Genomic DNA, 12,123 nt, shown 5'->3' on the forward strand with positions numbered 1-12,123 from the left:
TTGTGTGTACGTGCATGTGTGTCACGTGATGTTCTGTGTGCATGTGTCATGTGATGTTCTGTGTGTGTCACATGATGTTCTGTGCACGTGCATGTGTCACGTGATGTTCTATGTGTGCATGTGTGTGTCACATGATGTTCTGTGTGTGTCACATGATGTTCTGTGCATGTGTGTCACGTGATGTTCTGTGTGTGTCACATGATGTTCTGTGCATGTATGTCACGTGATGTTCTGTGTGCGTGCATGTGCGTGTGTGTGTGCGTGCACCCAGCTCTCAGTGGCACACTGATAGTATTTGGGGGCTGATGTTTTCTTGAGTTCACTGAAATGAGCGCAGACCCTTCCGGAGAACCCACACACTCAGATCCCCTGCCACTTCCTGAGTCACTGAGAAACAAAGTCACACACACCCTGACCATCTCACTCTCAAAGACACAACCACTCACAGAATCACAACAGGTGCACACCTAGGAACACACACAGGGCCACGCTGGGAAGGAAGGTAAGAGGACACGTGAGCTATGCAAACTGCTCTGTGCCGTGTGGCCAGCGAGACAAGCAGCCAGTTCTCCAGGGGAGGCTCCACGGCCATTCCCACCTGGCTCACTGGACCATGCCCAGTAAGAACCAGTGGGTCCCTGCCATGCGGAAGGCCTCCTAGGAATGCTGCCTTGGCCCAGCCACCCGGACCCACATGCAGACAACCACACGCATCTTCACGCGTCGAGGCATCCAGACAGTAACGTCCTGGGCCACATTTGCCCAAAACCACGTACCCTTCCTTGGCTCCTGAAGCCCCACCCGTCGCCCCCTCTAACACACTCCAAGGGACAGAAGGGGGAGCGAGAGTCCCGGCACACTGAGCATGAGGTGCCCCCCTGTCAGTTCCCAGGGAGAGGTGTGTCCCCATGCACACCATGGCAGAACCAAGGACAGAGACCTGCCCACCCCCTGGCCTCCGCTTGGTCAGGGAACAGGGACACGCAGGCAAATATGGAACAGGTCCTGGGTCTCTGGAGACAGAGACATGTGCCCTGGAGGACAGCCTTTCCCAGCAAGCAGCTACCATGTGCTCAGGTCAGCTCCGGACAGTGACTCCAGCCCAGCTCTTTGATAAAAGCAGGGGTCCACAGTGAACATGGACACACGTCACGTCCAGAATCATAGCTCTGGATGGGGAAAATCATGAGAGTTTGGGACTGCTTCTTTTCATACTGTGCATTTTCCATGTTTAACTTAATCAGTGTATATTCTTTATAATCAAAAGGCTTATTTCAAGGAAAAAAATATATCGTCAAGCTAGGGGAAATCAAGAATTAAATCAACCTATGAATAACAGCACAGTTAAGCATTAGTGAGAACAATGCATGAGTGTACATAATATTCGGATTTCTTTCCATCATGCCCAAAAGAGGGGTTCATTAGTTAATATAAAGTCTACGCTGGACCTGCGTAACAATACCCATCCCTTCCACACATGTGTACAGAGTTTAGGCCCTGAGTGGCAGAGAGAAGGCAGGATGACTGAGATCATCCCACCCTCGATGACCCCACCAGAGGCCAGTGAAGGGACGGAGGAGAAATGTGTTCCCTTCCAGCTTTGTGGCTGCACTCACCAGCATGGGATAATGAAAGTAGTGTTCGCCAACAAGCCATGGAGGCCATGGAGGCACGAAGCCCACCAGCCCTGCCCTGGGCACGTGACTTTACAGTGTCACACAGCCCAGAGAGCCCTCACTCAGAAACAGATCACAGGTAACCTGGCCCCACACGTTGTGTGGGAGTCAGCGAAACGACGCGGGGCACGCGGGCTCAACCACGGGCAGGGTGGATGGAGGGGTGACAAGCCCAGCACCCGAGACGCCGCCATCCTCACACAGACGGAGGGACAAAGGAGGTGCTGGGCACGAGGAAACCCTGCCCAGCCCCACGCCCAAGCTGTCCTGAACCTGCTGAGGCCTGAGGCCCTGAAAGCAAGTGAGCCTGGAGGCCCTGCCAGGGACCCAGGAGGAAAAATCAGCAAAATCCCAGGGACTCAAGTACAGCACCAAACCAATCAAAATAAAACTGAAAGGAGAAACTTTTGGAGAAAAAATAAAATTCCCTTCAGCAGATGAAAGGAGAGGAGGTTCACTCTCAGAACCCAAACTAGTGGCTCTGAAGGATGAAGCATAAGCCACATATTGAATGAGGGACAGAGGGCGAGACTTGCAGGAGCCAAGTGGGAGATAGAACGCGAAATAATAGGGATTCCAGATGCAAAAAAGAATGAGGCGAGGAGATGAACTCATTAAACACATGGGAAAAGCCCTCCACGAAGGAAGGCCTGAGCCCACAGGCACAGAAGGAGCTCCTGACACAGTACAAGAGCCCCGGCCCCTGGCACCTCCATGGCACGAGGACAGCAGGGGCCAGGGGGACACCACAGAGTGGCAGGAGTACTCAGCAAAAAGACCTCACACCTCAGGGAGGAGGACACGCAAGGCTCAGCAAGAAGCCAGAAGCCTCGGGGAAACCAGCCGAGCACAGGACAGAGAGCAAGCAGAGAAAGCAGTCGGTGGGGCAGCGGCCACAGGCGAGGCCCTCGGAAAGCAAAGCCACGCGGGCAAGGGTCAGCCTCTGGGGGTGCACGCTGGCCTGCTAAGCAAGGGTTCTGGAGCAACCACAGGGAGTAATAACAGCCTAGGGCTAAAAACACCAACGTCCTCAAACCGCGAGGGAGGAGGCGAACACACTGCAAAGGTCATATGTTCTCGATCTTTGGAGCCAATAGGGGCAGAGTGATGGCAAATAACACCAATTTCCTTATGGAAACAAGGCATCTCGGGGGCAAGGATGGTAAGAAAACAAGATACAACAGCTAAGAAGCATGGCAGTAATGATGACAGCCAAGGAGGGGAGGTGGCCGCTCATGGAGCGGGCAGTGAGAAGTCAGGGGGAGAGAGGGCGGGTGACTCTGGATGCAGAGTAAAGAAGAGCAACCAAGGTCTAGACGCTGACAGACAGGAGGCCGCCCAGCGAAGCATCACGCAGAGGGGCGGGCACAGCCTTCAGAGCCCTCGCTGGTAAAGAAGAGAGGAAGAACAAGCTGCACAGTTTAAGAAATTAGGAATGTAATAAAAAAGCAAATCAAAATAATTTAGAAAGACGAACTTATTAAAGATACAAGAGGAAGTCATGACACTTAAGACAAAAAATAGAAGAAAGGAAGTGTAAAATTGGGTCATGTTATGTGATCATTCATACAGATTAACCCCACACGATCCTAATTAATAAAACAGCGCACACAGACAGACATTCTGACGACTAGTGAACAGCAAGAGCAAAGTCAGCAGATCCAGGCCAGCCTCAGAGGGCTCAACACCTCCACAGCGCCAGCCAGATCTCCAGACAGCCGCCCGCAGCCCCACGGGCGCTCCAACGCGTGCGCACACACAGCACATGCTCCCCCCGGACTCTGGGCGTCAGCCCCCAGCCCCACCCTCAGGCACGTGGCGCCCGCATCCTCTAATGCCCACGCCCAGCCGGCCGGTAAATCCTGTGCGCTTGCCTTCAGAATGTATCCAGAACCTGGCCACTGGGCACCCCCGTGGCTGCCACCACCAGTCGGATCCCTACAGCAGCCTCGGAACGGGCCCCACTTCTGCCTTTCTGCACTTGGGGCCCTCCTGTGCCCCAGCTGGAGCCGCACAGCTTCTCCCCTCTGCAAACCCACCAGTGGCCAGAGTCCCTGCCGGGCCCTTGCCCTCCGCGACCTTCTGATCTCCGGTCGCGCCGCTCCCCCGACCCACGCCACTCCACTCCAGCCACACTGGCCTCCCTCACAGTCCCCACTTGTGCTCCGCTCCTTCCTGCTTCAGGGTCTTCTCACATGTTGCCGGAATGTTCTCTTCCATGAGGCTGACTTCCTCACTTCCTTCAGCTTTACTCAAAGGTGACCTTTCTGGCGGGGGGGGGGGACCTCTGTGGCCATTCTCTTTAAAATCCCAACCCCCTGGCCCTCCAAGCCCCTCGCTTCGCGATTTTTCCCCTTTCTGGAGGTGGCACTGCATACTTCTCGTGTTACACTGCTTGGGGTCTGACGCCACCCCTGGAACAGAAAAACCAAAAGAGGAAGGGTCTTCATCGTTCCCTTCAACACTGAAGCCCCAGTGCCTGGAACAGTTCCTTGCATGGCATGGGCACTTAATAAATATTTGCCGAGTGAATGAACAAACACACAGCTGAACACAGGAGAGATGAGAAGAATTATATGAGAAAAGTACAGCAACTCTGTAGAAACAAGTTTGAGACGCTGAGAAAATGGAAGATTTCCTCACAAAGCATAGTTTATAAAACTGGTCCAAGTTCTTTTTATTTTGGGTTCACGGTTTTATCTCACCTTTAAAGAACAGATTATTTAGGTGTTATGTTACTTGAATTATTCTAAGCCATAGGAAAAGACTTCAAAAAATCTTTCCAATTAATTTTACAAAATCAGAATAAAAACTCTAGGTAAAGTAGAAAAAAGGGGACTATTTAAATATTACCCTCACATGATAAATTTGTAAAAATTGTAACAAAGCTCAGATCCACAACACACATCAGTCTCTTATGAATTAGCAAACACAAACCATCCAATAGAAAAATGGACAGGTATATGAAGAATCACCAAGGCCAAACTTCAAATGGGAAACCAACATTTAAAAAGAGATTCAAAATCACTAGTAGCGAGTGAAATGAGAAAGGCAGTCCCAAAGAAATGTCACTTTATAACCATCAAATTGGTCTCGAGCTAGCAAAAGTCAAAAGTATCTCCGGCACATAACTGGGAGGGACGGTGCTGGCAGTGGGCACAGCACCCTGCTCCTGGGGGTCTACCCACAGGGACAGAAGCGCTGGAGAGGAAGGGCAGATGTTTACAGGGCTTTGTTTGGGCAGCACTTTTCATGATGAAGATCAAACATCCTAAAAATAAATGAATGGCCATCAACACAGAGCTGCCAAACAAATTACAGTGAACCCATGGAGCACCAAATTAGAATTAGAATTAGACTTCTGCGGGGAGTGGTCCCCAAAAGGTACCGATGAGAAAAATTTGTATGAAAGCATTTCTGTAACATGCAAAGATCTCAAAACTCTACATGTGTGTATGTGTGTATGCGTACCTGTGTGTGGGTGTGATGCCGATGTGTGTTCTATCTGAGAAACAGGGAGAAATCCCAAGTTATTGACATATGCTTACTGGGTCTGTGTGGGGAGAAAAAGAGGGAAAGGATGGATGGATGGATGGTTAGATAGATGATTGGCAGATGATAGATCAATAGATACATAGATTGATAGCTAGATGGAAAAATAGAGACAGACATTGATTGATTGATTGATATCAATGCACAATTAAGTTTCATTAAAGAGTTGTCTCATAAATGTAACCACATCAGGAGAAGCAGACCTCGGACCCAGGCCCGCTCAGGAACTGCTGGAGATTGAGGCTGCCTGCATCGTGTTTGACTTGGTGCCTCACAGTGAGAAGCTCACTGCCATGCAGGCCCTTCTCCAACTGTCAAGGTGGAAACCCACGGCTCAGCCCCTTCTGTTGCAGAATGCACAATAACCGGGCGTTCGGTGGGAAGGGGCCCAGCACTTCTGGGACCAGCCTGAGGAAGGGAACTAAAGCGGCTCCGTGTGATTGAATTAACCAGAATTCTCCTTTCACCATTTGAGGAGATGGGGATGAGGCCAGAGGCCCCAGGAGCAGGGAAGACAGACAGAGGCTGGGTAGAAAGATAGCCAGATCCTTTCGGTCCCTCCAGTCGGTGACACTCACAGCCCTTCAGCTGTGGGATGTGGCCTGAGGCTCTGTGTCCACATGGGGGACGGCAGAGCCAAGAGCAGTCAGAGCATGCAAAGGAGCGGCAGGCCCTGGGCAACACGGGACTTCCAGGAGCTGGACACACAGCCCACTCCCACAGCTTGGCTCTGGGAAAGAAAGCTGAGCACACACCAGAGGACGGAAGGCACTTTACTTCCTGCCATCAGGATGGACACAGGAGGGTGGGCCGTAGGGAAGGAAGGGAAGGAACATCGCCCCAGATGGGACAGGCAAGGTTAGGTGCACTTTCTATACCCAGTCACAGGACAGGCCCCGTTCAGCCAGGAGGACCCAAAGAGACTCACCCACGGCACAGAGGTCTGCAAACCGGTCTTCCCCCTCCTCAGCATGAATCAGGTCATTCCGACTCTTCTTGGTGGCTGCTCTCTTCAACACTGCTTTAAACAAGGGTGAGGAGAGGGGACGGCATGAGCCAGCACCCAGCTCACCTGCCCCAGGGCTGGGGAGTCTTCCAGCTGAGGGTGTGCGGATCTTCCTGGGGATCTCCTGTCCTGGCCCCCATGAGCCCCTCTCAGTCTTTGGAGCCAAGGGGATAAGGAATTTGGAGGGGAATGCCACTTCCCTTTTCTCCCCGATGATGTCAGTGGCTACCAAGGAGACCAGGAGACATCTGTGTAGGGCAAGGCCAGGCCACAGCTGGCTGCCCCAGCAGCCCACACCCCGAGGCCCGGTGAGAGCAGAGAGGGCAGTCAGGTCCGCAGAGGGGCCAGCACAGCAGAGCCCCAGATGTGGGTCCAGCTGAGGCTACAGCACACGTGGCCAGCCTCTCTGGCTTCGGCTTTGCTCTGAAGAGGATAGCCTTCCTGCCACTGGGCCATGCCCGTCGCCGGGCTGCTGACCACGGCCACACTGGCCCTTGTCCCTGCCCTGGTGGCCCCAGGCTGTGCGAGGAGTCCTGCTATGGCTGTCTGAGCCCGAGACAGATCCAGCTTGGTTTAAACCTGAACTTTGAAAGCTTCTAGAAGCAGCACGTCCAACAGAACTTTCTATGATGATGGGGAGGGGCGCATGGGTGGCTTAGTCGTTGGGTGTCTGCTTTCGGCTCAGGTCGTGGTCCCAGGGTCCTGGGATCGAGCCCCGCCTCGGGCTCCCTGCTCAGCGGGGAGTCTGCTTCTCCCTCTCCCTCTGCCCCTGCGTGTGTTCCGTCTCTTGCTATCTTTCTCTGTGTGTCAAATAAATAAATAAAATCTTAAAAAAAAAAAAAAAGAACTTTCTGTGATGATGGAAATGGTCTAGATCTATGCTGACCAGCCTCTGGCCCCATCTAGCTATTGAACGCTTGAAGTGGGGTGGGTGAGGCTGAGGAACAGGTCCTTCACTTTCATTTCACCACAGCGTACTTATGTGTGAGCCCACACGGTCACACGTGAACTGCCATGTTGGACAACACAGCCCTCAGGGGCATGCTGTGAGCACAGCTCTGAGCCCCAGGCCGACAGGGGTGGTGGGAGAGCCCTCCGCCAGCTACCTCCAGGCTGGTCCATGGCACGCAACTCCCCAGGGGCATGCCGCGGCCTCCGGGATGGGCTCTGCCCCGGACTGTGTACAATGGATGTGCAGCTGCCCAGGAGAGCAAGAGCATCAAGCACACGCGTCTCGCTGGGCACAGAGTGCTTTCAGTGGTCACCTACCATCCAGAGGGGACTTCTCCTCCGCATTCTTGTCCTCCTCGGCCAGCATGACTTCCTCTGTGAGTGAGACACAGCCTCAGGTTGGAGCCTTCCCACCCCAACCCCTGACCAGGGCTCATCCCCCAGGAGCACACCAGGATGAGGGTGCCCCCCTGCTGCACGACCCTGCCCTCTCAGCCCTTACAATTCCAGAAGCCTGTGGGGCTCGTGGCTGAGCTCTTCCTGTTGGGACAGACACCCTCTATGTGTCCCACAGGCAGTGCCCCCTGAGGGGCACCTGGCCTGTTCCCACGCTCATATCACCCTCCCCGGAGAGCAGCCACCCCACTAGGTGAGTTCCTCGTTGACGAGGCACTTAAGGAGGCACAGCGGGTGCCCCATATGGAGGAACATATGCTGGCCTGAGGCTGGGGGGCAGTCAGAAACCCCAGGCTTGACAAAGCCCAGAACCAGGTGCAGAGCACAGAGCAGGCTCAGGTCAAGGGTAGGGCGCCTGAGTCCGACAGGCAGAAACTAGCCCTAGGCTAGGCCATGCCAGAAGCCTCCATTAAAAAGGCTGGTGTCGGGGCGCCTGGGTGGCTCAGTCGTCGAGCGTCTGCCTTCGGCTCAGGTCCTGATCCCAGGGTCCTGGGATCGAGCCCCGCATCGGGCTCCCTGCTCCGCGGGAAGCCTGCTTCTCCCTCTCCCCTCCCCCTGCTTGTGTTCCCTCTCTCACCCTGTCTCTCTCTGTCAAATAAATAAATAAAATCTTTAAAAAAAAAAAAAAGGCCAGTGTCCCCAGAGCCATATGGCCGCCTGGTGTCAGGACCCTGGGTGGGCTGGAGAACACGCTTCAGACACCTCAGCTCCCCTCTCCTAGACTGGTCTCATCCTCCCCATGGCCACTGACAGAGGCCAGGCCAGGAGCACTGCAGCGGCCCCTGGTTCTCACCAGCCTTGAAGATCCACTCCAGGTACCCATTGAGCTCCCGCTCGATCTGCTGCTGCCGGCGAAGCTTCAAGAAGGCCCGGCGGTTCTCGACCCTCTCACGCTCCTTGGCAAACTCTCTGCATGGTGCAGGGGCCAGAAAAGGAAGCAGACAGGGTGAGTGTGAGCACAGCCACCAGCCCCATGGGTGTGTGGATGCAGAGGCAAAGGGAACCAGGAAGAGGCTGGGACACGACTTGCAGGCCATGGGCCGCCCCTCACCACCATGGCCTCTTCCAACCTGAGCCCTCAGAGGGCCCAGGTGAACCCTCCTTCCTCAGACTCCTCCAGCACACAGGGACAGCACCTCCGTCCCCAGAGGGGGCTCCAGAGAGCTGGGACAATTCCACATCCCCCTGCCCAGAGCAAGCCGAGGCGCACACCCTCCAAGTGCCAGGCTGTCATCTGCATCCTACAGAGATCTTCTGGGCAAGAACTGCCCAGAGAACTTTCACTTTGTTTCTTCTGCTGGTTCAGACCCAGAGCCCTTGCTAGGAGGGGAAGGACAGACAGGAACAGGGCAAGAAGGGACTGGATGGGGGCAAGCCAACGACAAAAGGAAAACATTCCAGAGCCACCTCAGCCAAACTTGTGAGGCTCGCAATGACCAGGAGAGTGATCTCTGCCCTCCTTAGCCCTCAGCAGCCCAGCCCCAGCTTCCCAGACAAGGTTTTGGGCTCACACAGCCAGAAGGAAGCCATTCACACACACAAGCACACAAGCACACCCAAGTTTTCGTGCACCCAGCATTCAGCAGGGCGAGCCTCTCAGCCCCGGCTTGGGGCAGGAGCCAGGTCCCCAAAGGACAGGTAGGCACACCCCGGCAGCAAAACAGCAATGTCTGTCCTCAGCGAAGTGGCCGTTTCTCCTCCAGGAGAAGCAGCTTCTGGGCTTGGTGCGGTGAGCCCAGCAGACCTAACTCCTGGCACATAGCCATGGCAGGAGAGAGAGCTCAGCTCTGGCCAGCACTGACCCCAGCTCATGACCAGAGTCCACCAGGGCCTGAGCTGTGGCAATCCTGGCAACGAGCGGAGCCAGGTCCTGCCTGGACCTCCCATCCCTCGCAGACCCCGAATCTGCAGGGACACAGGGCCCCTCCCCTCCTCCCCTCTCCAACCAGCCTCTGTCCCTTGGCCGTGATGAGGGCAGGAGGGCCTGGGGTGCCGGGGTGGGGCAGGGACAACATCACTTGAATCAGTCTGAGAGCCACCAGCAAAAACTTGCTGTAGCAATCTAGGCCCTGCCCAGAGCATCCACTTCTCAAATGGCAGCCAGCAGCAGGGCCTGTCCTCCCCAGGCATCAGTTCTCACGGCTAAGAAAAGCGCCAAGAGGAATCCCTGATCCTGCTCCTCTGGAAGGCTTCGTGGGTGACAGCCTGGGGCATGAGGAAGAACAAGGCTGGTGGGCTCAAGCCGGCCCGTGGCTGGGCAGAGTCCTGTAGGGCGAGCTTTCCCCAGGCCAGGCTGTAGAGGTGACATCTGAGCACAGCTGCCTTGGAGTGCAGCCAGCATGGGACCCACCGGTTGTGCGCTGACCGCTGGCTTTCGGGGCCTTGCCATTTCCAAGCCTGCCCAGGCCTGAAAGAGAACCCTGGGGTCTGCCTGCTGGGCCTGGATGCCCGAGGGAGGGCTCAGCTGAGACTAATTAGGAAAATCATCCCGTATCACCCCATCCTCAGAGGCCGGGATGCTCACAGGTGGGAGGAGGGCTGGGAAGTCACAAAGTTCGTGGCCCTGCTCAGTGAGGAGCCCCACAGCCCCAGCGCCCCAGTTCTCTCTGTACATTCTTCAGGGCAAGGCACACAAAGCCACCCTAAGCAGGCTGCTCTCCCAACTCGCCATGAACCCACTCATGTTCCTAGCACCTCCCCACCGTGCACTGGCCTCAGCACAGAGCCCACGCTCCCCACAAGCCTGCCGTCTGCCAGCCCCAGCACCCTCTCCCCTCCACACCTTCTGGCTCCAGCTCTGAGCACCCTTTCAGCACACACACTGCAGCCCTCTGGGTGCCTCTGGGCCTCCACCCCAGCTCTTCTCTGCCTGGGAAACCCCCTCCCCTCCTTTGCCGAGTTCATTCCTGCTCTCCCTTTGAGCCTCAATGGAAAGGCCCCTTCCCTAGGTGGCTTCTATGAGCTCCAGGCCTCCTCCGGATTCCCCATGCAGCTCAGACCTTGCAATTCCATCAGCCTGGAAGCTGTACATCCATCCCCTGTGCTGTGGGTGTGCCTGTCCCTATGGAGGGGCTTGGAAAGACATGCTAGTGACATACCACTTCCAGGAGAGGACTGAGGCTAAGGACATGTTCCAGAGCCAGAGCATACAGGCCGTGGACCCCAACCACTGTCCTCTCAGTGGCTGTTCCTTTCCAGGCCAAAAGGACAGCTGCCCCTTGGGTCCACCAGCCTCTCCCCGAGCCTACCTCAGGAGCCCTGGGCCTGAGCAGGAATCTTCAGGGTTGGCAGGACGGAGATATTCTCCTCTAGTCTTACAGGGGGTATGATACCAACGGGGGAACAGAGCGCAGGCCAGGCCTTCCCAACAGAGCTTCCTCAGACTGATGGAAGGGCAGGGTCCCCAAACACCAGCCCCATCTGTGCCCCTAAGCACACAGCACTTCTGTAGCCATTGGCCCCATGCAGGACAGGAGAGTAGGATGTGGGGTCAGGAAGGCACCTTTCTTTGGGAGGGAATCCCAGCCCCTCACCCTCCCTTGTTCTCTCCTGGAGGATCTCAGCACAGAAAGGTATCTGGAGAGGAGGAGCAAGCCAGGGTCAAGGCTGGGGTGGAGAGCCTGGTGACCACTACAGCCAGGATATAGGACCGCTCCCTCACTCTCCTCTGTAGCAGCAGAGGGTCTCTCTAGGCACCGGGGCTGCCCAAAAACCCCACCATGGACCCAGGTGAGATCCAGCAGCAGCCCCTCCCCCACCATCAGGGGACAGGGTGAAAGCCAAGTTGGGAGAGAGGCAAGGAGGCAGAGCCAGGGGATGGTGAAGAGAGAGGTCAGGATGGTAGCACAAAGGAAAGGCTGACCAGAGCTCAGGATGAGAGGAGTGACCACCACAGCCATGAAGCCAGGCCAGGCCTCACCTTTCCCACATCACACATGCCCACATCTGATTCCACCATCTCTCCCCTTAGCCTGAGAACACAGAAGGGCAGGCAGGCAGCACACAAGCCCACATGGCCTCTTACCCTGAGAGCACGCCCAGCACCAGGTTGAGCATGAAGAAGGAGCCAATGATGATGAGAGGGATGAAGTAGAGCCAGTTCCAGGTGTTACCAGCTGCATCATTTGTCTGGAAGCAAAAAGGAGAAGAGGAAAAACAGGTGGACAAGACACGTAGCCCTGGATGTAGAAGTGCCCTTGGGCCCTCCTCAAATACCTGGCAGGGCCTAGGCAGGGAGTGTTCAGGTGTTCGGGGGTCCAGGCAGGACCCACACCAGACCTGCCTGCCCCTGCCCCACAGAGCTTTCTTTGAAGCTGCCTTGGAGCTCTCAAAGGACCAAGGACAATTAGCACTCCTGGTCACTGCCCAGCAAGGCTGAAAAGCCAAGGAGTAGTTCAGGGAGCCAAAGGCTCCCAGGATACCTGGAAGGCTGAATGCCCAGTCTCTGCTTGGACACCTTTCCTATTCTTCCCAGGTTACTGG

The 12,123-nt window shown here is 55.6% G+C and overlaps 1 protein-coding gene across 3 annotated transcripts in view; it reads right to left on the minus strand.

The window, feature by feature from the left end:
- CACNA1B (calcium voltage-gated channel subunit alpha1 B) overlaps positions 1-12,123 on the minus strand; it is a 186,238-nt gene that overhangs the window by 126,445 nt on the left and 47,670 nt on the right. For 2 of the 3 annotated variants that reach the window (XM_035015334.1, XM_035015333.1), the window contains exons 7-10: positions 11,666-11,769; positions 8,435-8,550; positions 7,504-7,560; positions 6,157-6,246 (exon numbers count right to left, since the gene is read on the minus strand). In XM_035015334.1, coding sequence (XP_034871225.1) covers positions 6,157-6,246; positions 7,504-7,560; positions 8,435-8,550; positions 11,666-11,769 — 367 coding nt within the window. Of the gene's footprint in view, positions 1-6,156; positions 6,250-7,503; positions 7,561-8,434; positions 8,551-11,665; positions 11,770-12,123 lie in introns of all 3 variants that reach the window. The other variant, XM_035015332.1, reaches the window with a different exon arrangement.

Source organism: Mirounga leonina, unplaced genomic scaffold (assembly GCF_011800145.1).
Source record: "Mirounga leonina isolate KUSES-001 unplaced genomic scaffold, KU_Mleo_1.0 Mir_170, whole genome shotgun sequence".
NCBI lineage: Eukaryota > Metazoa > Chordata > Mammalia > Carnivora > Phocidae > Mirounga > Mirounga leonina.